The following is a 9,948-nucleotide window of genomic DNA, read 5'->3' on the forward strand; positions in this document are numbered from 1 at the left end:
TCTCACTTCCTTTCGCTTTTATTTTGAAGTCAATGAGCTGCTGTCCGAACGCCGATATGATTGGCTGTGAGCACTACAAGCCCCGCCTTCTCTAGGTATATGCTCCAATGATATTCCAGCATGAAGGCGGGCATTAAGAAGTGACGTTCATTGATTGAAGGTCGAGGAAGACGGAAGTAGACTTCTCAATGTTCACCGGCGTGGCGGCTTCAGGTGAATAAACTTACTTCTCCTTTTAATAACTTACTCCTCCTTTTAATCACTACCATTGAATATTGCGGAGAAACGCTCTCTCTCATAACAGAGCAAAAAATCTTACATGTACAGATTGGGATTAGTGTTAATAGCTTCGGGCTAAAATCATATTTCCGGTACCACAAACTGTTTATTTATTTATTTGTCAATGAGCGTCATGACTCTGCAAAATGTTAAAACTGTTTATTGATTTACCGGTATTTCCTTGAATTGCCGCCTGGGCGTTAATTAATTTAAAACCTCTTCTCACTCCGGCACTTACCAAATGCATGCAGTAAAAAATTGAGTGTGATGTAAGCTTGGACCTTAAAGGCCTACTGAAATTAGATTTTCTTATTCAAACGGGGAAAGCAGGTCCATTCTATGTGTTATACTTGATCATTTCGCGAAATTGCTGTATTTTTGCTGAAAGGATTTAGTAGAGAACATTGACGATAAAGTTTGCAACTTTTGGTCGCTAATAAAAAAGCCTTGTTTGTACCGGAAGTAGCAGACGATGTGCGCGTGACGTCATGGGTTGTAGGGCTCCTCACATCTGAACATTGTTTACAATCATAGCCAGCAGCAGCTAGAGCTATTCGGACTGAGAAAGCGACAATTTCCCTATTAATTTGAGCGAGGATGAAAGATTCGTGGATGAGGAAATTTTGAGAGAAAAAAAAGGCGATTGTATTGGGAGGGATTCAGATGTTTTTAGACATATTTACTAGGATAATTCTGGAAAATCCCTTATCTGCCTATTGTGTTGCTAGTCTTTTAGTGAGTTAAATAGTACCTGAAAGTCGGAGTGGTGTGGTAACGGGTGTGTTGACGCCAGAGTCTTTGAAGGAAGTCACGGCAGCTGCAGCAGGACAGAAGCTCCGCTGATCTCCGGTAAGAGCCGACCTATTACCACAATTGTATCACTGAAAACTGCCGGTTGACATGTTCGCTTGACCGCTCTGATCCATAGCGTGGTCTGTAGTAGTGGGTTTCAGTAGGCCTTTAAGTTGCAGGTGCTACGAGTTTGAACCGCCAGTAATACTAAGCATGCGCTAATTATTTTGAGAAGCAAGTTTGACCCGGCAGTAATTCAAGGCAGGCGCATACTATATACCCGGCGGCAATTCCAGGAAATACGGTATTTGTCAATGGAAGGAGCGTCATGACTCTGCAAAATGTTCAAACTGTTTATTTATTTATTTGTCACTGGAAGGAGCGTCATCCATCCATCCATTTTCTACCGCGTATTCCCTTTGGGGGCGCTGGTGGCTACCTCAGCTATAATCGGGCGGAAGGCGGGGTACACCCTGGACAAGTCGCCCCCTCATCGCAGGGCGGAAGGAGCGTCATGACTCTGCAAAATGTAAAAACAGTTTATTTATTTATTTGTCAATTGAAGGAGCGTCATGACTCTACAAAATTTAAAAACTATTTATTTGTCAATGGAAGGGGTGTCATGACTCTACAAAATGTTAAAACTGTTTATTTATTTATTTGTCAATTGAAGGAGCGTCATGACTCTACAAAATTTAAAAACTATTTATTTGTCAATGGAAGGGGTGTCATGACTCTACAAAATTTAAAAATACTTCTTTATTTGTCAATGGAAGGGGTGTCATGACTCTACAAAATGTTACAACTTTTTGTTTATTTATTTGTCAATTGATGGAGCCTCATGACTCTGCAAAATGTAAAAACTGTTTATTTAGTTATTTCTCAATGGAAGGAGCGTCATGACTCTGCAAAATGTAAAAACTGTTTATTTATTTATTTGTCAATTGAAGGAGCGTCATGACTCTACAAAATTTAAAAACTATTTATTTGTCAATGGAAGGGGTGTCATGACTCTACAAAATGTTAAAACTTTTTATTTATTTATTTGTCAATTGAAGGACCGTCATGACTCTACAAAATTTAAGAACTATTTATTTGTCAATGGAAGGGGTGTCATGACTCTACAAAATGTTAAAACTTTTTATTTATTTATTTGTCAATTGAAGGAGCGTCATGACTCTGCAAAATGTTACAACTTTTTATTTATTTATTTGTCAATTGAAGGAGCGTCATGACTCTACAAAATTTAAAAACGTTCTTTATTTGTCAATGGAAGGGGTGTCATGACTCTACAAAATGTTACAACTTTTTATTTATTTATTTGTCAATTGAGGCGCCAGCGCCCCCCGCGACCCCGAAAGGGAATAAGCGGTAGAAAATGGATGGATGGATATTTGTCAATTGATGGAGCGTCATGACTCTGCAAAATGTTATAACTTTTTATTTATTTATTTGTCAATTGAAGGAGCGTCATGACTCTACAAAATTTAAAAATGTTCTTTATTTGTCAATGGAAGGGGTGTCATGACTCTACAAAATGTTACAACTTTTTATTTATTTATTTGTCAATTGATGGAGCGTCATGAATCTGCAAAATGTAAAAACTGTTTATTTGTTTATTTGTCAATGGAAGGAGCGCCATGACTGCAAAATGTTAAAACTGTTTGTTTATTTGTCAATGGAAGGAGCGTCATGACTCTGCAAAATGTTAAAACTGTTTATTTGTTTATTTATTTGTCAATGGAAGGAGCGTCATGACTCTGCAAAATGTAACAACTTTTTATTTATTTATTTGTCAATGGAAGGAGCGTCATGACTCTACAAAATGTTAAAACTGTTTATTCATTTGTCACTTGAAGAAGCGTCATGACTCTGCAAAATGTAAAAACGGTTTATTTGTTTATTTATTTGTCACTTGAAGGAGCGTCATGACTCTGCGAAATGTAAAAGTGTGCAAATTGTTGCGATAGCAAACCCGGAAGTCCGAAGTGTCATCAAGCAGCAACATGATCAACAAACTCGTAAAGTGAACGTTATTACTTTTAGAATAAAACTTCAAGTTAATAGAAATGATTAGCATGAGCGTCGTTACTCTAGATCAGGGGTCACCAACGCGGTGCCCGTAAGGACCAGATGAGTCGCCCGCTGGCCTGTTCTAAAAATAGCTCAAATAGCAGCACTTACCAGTGAGCTGCCTCTATTTTTTAAATTTTATTTATTTACTAGAAAGCTGGTCTCGATTTGCTCGACATTTTTAATTCTAAGAGAGACAAAACTCAAATAGAATTTGAAAATCCAAGAAAATATTTTAAAGACTTGGTCTTCACTTGTTTAAATGAATTCATTTATATTTTTACTTTGATTCTTATAACTTTCAGAAAGACAATTTTAGAGAAAAAATACAACCTTAAAAATGATTTTAGGATTTTTAAACATATATACCTTTTAAATTCCTTCCTCTTCTTTCCTGACAATCTAAATCAATGTTCAGGTATTTTTTTTTTATTGTAAAGAATAATGAATACATTTTAATTTAATTCTTCATTTTAGCTTCTGTTTTTTCGACGAAGAATATTTGTGAAATATTTCTTCAAACTTATTATGATTAAAATTTAAAAAAAATATTCTGGCAAATCTAGAAAATCTTTAGAATCAAATTGAAATCTTATGTCAAAGTCTTTTGAATTTCTTTTAAAATTTTTGTTCTGGAAAATCTAGAAGAAATAATGATTTGTCTTTGTTAGAAATATAGCTTGGTCCAATTTGTTATATACTCTAACAAAGTGCAGATTGGATTTTAACCAATTTAAAACATATCATCAAAATTTTAAAATTAATCTTAATCAAGAAAAATTACTAATGATGTTCCATAAATTATTTTTTACATTTTTTCAATACGATTCGAATTAGCTAGTTTTTCTCTTCCTTTTTTTCGGTTGAATTTTGAATTTTGAAGAGTCGAAATTGAAGATAAACTATGTTTCAAAATGTATTTTTTTTCCTGTTTTCTCCTCTTTTAAACCGTTCAATTAAGTGTTTTTTTTCATCATTTATTCTCTATAAAAACCCTCCCTAAAAGGAAAAAAATTGTACGACGGAATGACAGACAGAAATACTCATTTTTTATATATATATATATATATATATATATATATATATATATATATATATATATATATATATAGATTTATTTATTAAAGGTTAATTGAGCAAATTGGCTATTTCTGGCAATTTATTTAAGTGTGTATCAAACTGGTAGCCCTTCGCATTAATCAGTACCCAAGAAGTAGCTCTTGGTTTCAAAAGGTTGGTGACCCCTGATCTAGATTGTAAATACACTTTGACACACATTGTGTGCCCATGCAAAACCCAGATTTAAGAAATGTGAGTGGGCACACCTGACTTTCTCAACTTGGTTACATATGTAAACACACAACTTGTTTAAATATGTAAACACACAACTTGTTTACATATGTCAACACACAACTTGTTTACATATGTCAACACACAACCTGTTTACATATGTAAACACACAACTTGTTTACATATGTCCACACACAACTTGTTTACATATGTCAACACACAACTTGTTTACATATGTCAACACACAACTTGTTTACATATGTCAACGCACAACTTGTTTACATATGTCAACGCACAACTTGTTTACATATGTCAACGCACAACTTGTTTACATATGTCAACGCAAAACTTGTTTACATATGTCAAAAAACAACTTGTCTACATATGTCAACACGCGACCTGTATACATATGTCAACACACAACCTGTATACATATGTCAACACACAACCTGTTTACATATGTAAACACACAACTTGTTTACATATGTAAACACACAACTTGTTTACATATGTCAACACACAACCTGTTTACATATGTCAACACACAACTTGTTTACATTTGTCAACACACAACTTGTTTACATATGTCAACACACAACTTGTTTACATATGTCAACACACAACTTGTTTACATATGTCAACACACAACTTGTTTACATATGTCAACGCAAAACTTGTTTACATATGTCAAAAAACAACTTGTCTACATATGTCAACACGCGACTTGTCTACATATGTCAACACGCGACTTGTCTACATATGTCAACACGCGACCTGTATACATATGTCAACACGCGACCTGTATACATATGTCAACACACAACTTGTTTACATATGTCAACAAACAACAGTGGTCCAGGAACCACTATAATACAGTAGTGTAGTAGACCTAAGTATTCAATAAGTACCACCATAATGACAACATTAAATACAGTAGTGTAGTAGACGTAAGTATTCATTAAGTACCACTATAATGACAACATTAAATACAGTAGTGTAGTAGACCAAAGTACTCATTAAGTACCACCATAATGACAACATTAAATACAGTAGTGTAGTAGACCTAAGTACTCATTAAGTGCCACCATAATGACAACATTAAATACAGTAGTGTAGTAGACCTAAGTATTCATTAAGTATCTCCATAATGACAACATTAAATATAGTAGTGTAGTAGACCTAAGTATTCATTAAGTATCTCCATAATGACAACATTAAATATAGTAGTGTAGTAGACCTAAGTATTCATTAAGTATCTCCATAATGACAACATTAAATATAGTAGTGTAGTAGACTTAAGTATTCATTAAGTACCACCATCATGCCAACATTAAATATAGTAGTGTAGTAGACCTAAGTATTGATTAAGTACTAGCATGATGACAACATTAAATACAGTAGTGTAGTAGACCTAAGTATTCATTAAGTACCACCATAATGACAACATTAAATACAGTAGTGTAGTAGACCTAAGTATTCATTAAGTACCCCTATAATGACAACATTAAATACAGTAGTGTAGTAAACCTAAGTATTCATTAAGTACCACCATAATGACAACATTAAATACACTAGTGTAGTAGACCTAAGTATTCATTAATTACCACCATAATGAAAACATTAAATATAGTAGTGTAGTAGACCTAAGTATTCATTAAGTACCACCATAATGAAAACATTAAATATAGTAGTGTAGTAGACCTAAGTATTCATTAAGTACCACCATAATGAAAACATTAAATACAGTAGTGTAGTAGACCTAAGTATTCATTAAGTACCACCATGACGACAACATTAAATACAGTAGTGTAGTAGACCTAAGTATTCATTAAGTACCACCATAATGACAACATTAAATACAGTAGTGTAGTAGACCTAAGTTTTCATTAAGTACCACCATAATGACAACATTAACCACAGTAGTGTAGTAGACCCAAGTATTCATTAAGTACCAGCATAATGACAACATTGAATACAGTAGTGTAGTAGACCTAAGTATTCATTAAGTACCACCATAATGAAAACATTAAATGCAGTAGTGTAGTAAACCTAAGTATTCATTAAGTACCACCATAATGAAAACATTAAATATAGTAGTGTAGTAGACCTAAGTATTCATTAAGTACCCCTATAATGACAACATTAAATACAGTAGTGTAGTAGACCTAAGTATTCATTAAGTACCACCATAATGACAACATTAAATACAGTAGTGTAGTAGACCTAAGTATTCATTAGGTACCACCATAATGAAAACATTAAATATAGTAGTGTAGTAGACCTAAGTATTCATTAAGTACCACCATAATGAAAACATTAAATACAGTAGTGTAGTAGACCTAAGTATTCATTAAGTACCACCATAATGACAACATTAAATACAGTAGTGTAGTGGACCTAAGTATTCATTAAGTACCACCATAATGACAACATTAAATACAGTAGTGTAGTAGACCTAAGTACTCATTAAGTACCACCATAATGACAACATTAAATACAGTAGTGTAGTAGACCTTAGTATGCATTAAGTACCACCATAATGACAACATTAAATACAGTAGTGTAGTAGACCTAAGTATTCATTAAGTACCACCATAATGACAACATTAACCACAGTAGTGTAGTAGACCTAAGTATTCATTAAGTACCAGCATAATAAAAACATTAAATACAGTAGTGTAGTAGACCTAAGTATTCATTAAGTACCACCATAATGACAACATTAAATACAGTAGTGTAGTAGACCTAAGTATTCATTAAGTACCACCATAATGACAACATTAAATACAGTAGTGTAGTAGACCTAAGTATTCATTAAGTACCACCATAATGACAACATTAAATACAGTAGTGTAGTAGACCTAAGTATTCATTAAGTAACCCCATAATGACAACATTAAATACAGTAGTGTAGTAGACCCAAGTATTCATTAAGTACCACCATAATGTCAACATTAAATACAGTAGTGTAGTAGACCTAAGTATGCATTAAGTACCACCATAATGACAACATTAAATACAGTAGTGTAGTAGACCTAAGTATTCATTAAGTAACACCATAATGACAACATTAAATACAGTAGTGTAGTAGACCTAAGTATTCATTAAGTACCACCATAATGACAACATTAAATACAGTCGTGTAGTAGACCTAAGTATTCATTAAGCACCAGCATCATGCCAACATTAAATTCAGGCCTACATGAGAGTCATGACTTATTTCCATGCAGCTACAAGTGACATCGCATATGATGACCTCAGAGCACTTTTGGACAAAAGCCCAAACTTACTTCTGGTTGATGTCCGTACAAAGGAGGAAGTGGATAAGGGACGCATACCTGGATCCCTTCACATCCCAGGTAAGGTACCCTTTTTCTCTCATACTTGGAGGGTGTAGAAACTTGCAGGGAACGCTGAGTTGCAATTTGAACATTTGAAGTGTCCTCCCATGTGAAACAGTGAACACGGTAGGAGAGGCCTTCACCATGGATGCAGAAGCCTTCAAGAGTAAATATGGAGTCAGCAAACCAGCGTTGGACTCTACAGAGCTGGTCTTCCACTGCCAGATGGGCAAGCGAGGCTCAACGGCCACAAGCAAAGCTGTGGAACTTGGCTACGTGAAGTGAGTCAACTCCTACTTTCATAGCAGACATAATACAGCACCTCTACTTCACAAACAGCAGAAGACATTGTTGCTACTCTTTCTCTATTGCATTGAAACATCTGCCATCTTTGCAACACTTTAACAACACAACTGACGACACTATCTACATGCCACACTCACACAGAAGGTAAACACTTTAACAACAAAACTGACTGCACTATCTACATGCCACACTCACACTGATGGTTAACACTTAAACAACACAACTGATGACACTATCTGCATGCCACACTCACACTGATGGTTAACACTTAAACAACACAACTGATGACACTATCTACATGCCACACTCACACCGATGGTAAACACTTTAACAACAACTGACTACACTATCTACATGCCACACTCACACAGAAGGTAAACACTTTAACAACACAACTGACTGCACTATCTACATGCCACACTCACACAGAAGGTAAACACTTTAACAACAAAACTGACTGCACTATCTACATGCCACACTCACACTGATGGTTAACACTTAAACAACACAACTGATGACACTATCTGCATGCCACACTCACACTGATGGTTAACACTTAAACAACACAACTGATGACACTATCTACATGCCACACTCACACCGATGGTAAACACTTTAACAACACAACTGACTACACTATCTACATGCCACACTCACATTGATGGTTAACACTTAAACAACACAACTGATGACACTATCTACATGCCACACTCACACCGATGGTAAACACTTTAACAACACAACTGACTACACTATCTACATGCCACACTCACACAGAAAGTAAACACTTTAACAACACAACTGACTACACCAGGGGTCACCAACATGGTATAAACTCAACTTGTCGTGTTTGGAGGAAGAAGAATACTGAGTTGCATCCCAAGAACACCACACCTACTGTGAAGCATGGGGGTGGAAACATCATGCTTTGGGGCTGTTTGTCTGCTAAGGGGACAGGACGATTGATCCGTGTTATGGAAAGAATGAATGGGGCCATGTATCGTGACATTTTGAGCTATAACCTCCTTCCATCAGTGAGAGCTTTGAATGGTTGACCAAATACTTATTTTCCAGCATAATTTACAAATAAATTCTTTAAAATTCCTACAATGTGAATTCCTGGATTTTTTTTTCACATTCTGTCTCTCACAGTTGAAGTGTACCTATGATGAAAATTACAGACCTCTGTCATCATTTGAAGTGGGAGAGCTTGCACAATCGCTGGCTGACTAAATACTTTTTTGCCCCACTGTAAAGTTAAAGTACCAGAAGTTGTAAAAAATATCAATAATTATGGATAGTGGCCAATATAAACAACATAGTTTTCAGCCCTATGATCCTAACTGTTGTCTTTCTGTGTTTCAGTGCACGGAATTACGCTGGCGGATACAAGGAGTGGTCCCACAAAGCAGGGCAGTGACTTATATATAGAGGTGCTTACATATAAATGCTTGTATATAAGTCACTTGTATGTAAGTGATTATATATAAGTGCCTAAATATAAGTGCTTATATATAAGTCACCTTTTCAAAAGCCTTTGAATGCCAAATTCAGGGGAAAAGATTGATTTTTTTTTCATTTATTCCCTTCTGTTTTTCAGCCGCACTTCCTGTCGTAATGAAATAAATCAATTGTGGTATTTCCTCGCTTGTATTTGTTCATCTTTGTTGAGTCTTAATATCTAAAACATTTTCCAAATTAGGAATAACTCTGACAAGAAAAGACTACCAATTAGTTTTTGCCTTTGATGAATAAAAAAAAAGGTGTTGATACATGTTGGTGCAATACAATACATTTGTATGTTTAAGTAAAATTGATTGGGGAAAAAAAATCATGTTATAGTTAATGGAATTCTAGTAAGAAGTCT

General features: G+C 34.9%; 1 protein-coding gene and 1 long non-coding RNA gene across 2 annotated transcripts; both read left to right on the plus strand.

Annotated features, from left to right (window-relative positions):
* Nucleotides 1-59: 59 nt before the first annotated feature.
* Nucleotides 60-9,724, plus strand: tstd1 (thiosulfate sulfurtransferase like domain containing 1). Its single transcript, XM_061900126.1, has 4 exons — nt 60-213; nt 7,665-7,793; nt 7,894-8,056; nt 9,447-9,724. Exons 1-4 carry the CDS (start codon nt 189-191, stop codon nt 9,499-9,501), a joined length of 372 nt encoding a protein of 123 aa, XP_061756110.1. The 5' UTR covers nt 60-188; the 3' UTR covers nt 9,502-9,724.
* On the plus strand, nt 8,063-9,191 carry LOC133552719 (uncharacterized). Its single transcript, XR_009806756.1, has 2 exons — nt 8,063-8,399; nt 8,456-9,191. It is a non-coding gene; the product is annotated as an uncharacterized LOC133552719 (long non-coding RNA).
* Nucleotides 9,725-9,948: the final 224 nt, after the last annotated feature.

Source organism: Nerophis ophidion, linkage group LG05 (genome assembly GCF_033978795.1).
Source record: "Nerophis ophidion isolate RoL-2023_Sa linkage group LG05, RoL_Noph_v1.0, whole genome shotgun sequence".
NCBI classification, from domain to species: domain Eukaryota; kingdom Metazoa; phylum Chordata; class Actinopteri; order Syngnathiformes; family Syngnathidae; genus Nerophis; species Nerophis ophidion.

Excerpts from the sequence above, each read along its gene's own strand:
- tstd1 (XM_061900126.1), top strand. The coding sequence starts at position 189 with ATGTTCACCGGCGTGGCGGCTTCAG. Across the intron at positions 214-7,664 it reads CACCGGCGTGGCGGCTTCAG|CTACAAGTGACATCGCATAT; the intron begins GTGAATAAACTT and ends ATTTCCATGCAG. Across the intron at positions 7,794-7,893 it reads TGGATCCCTTCACATCCCAG|TGAACACGGTAGGAGAGGCC; the intron begins GTAAGGTACCCT and ends CATGTGAAACAG.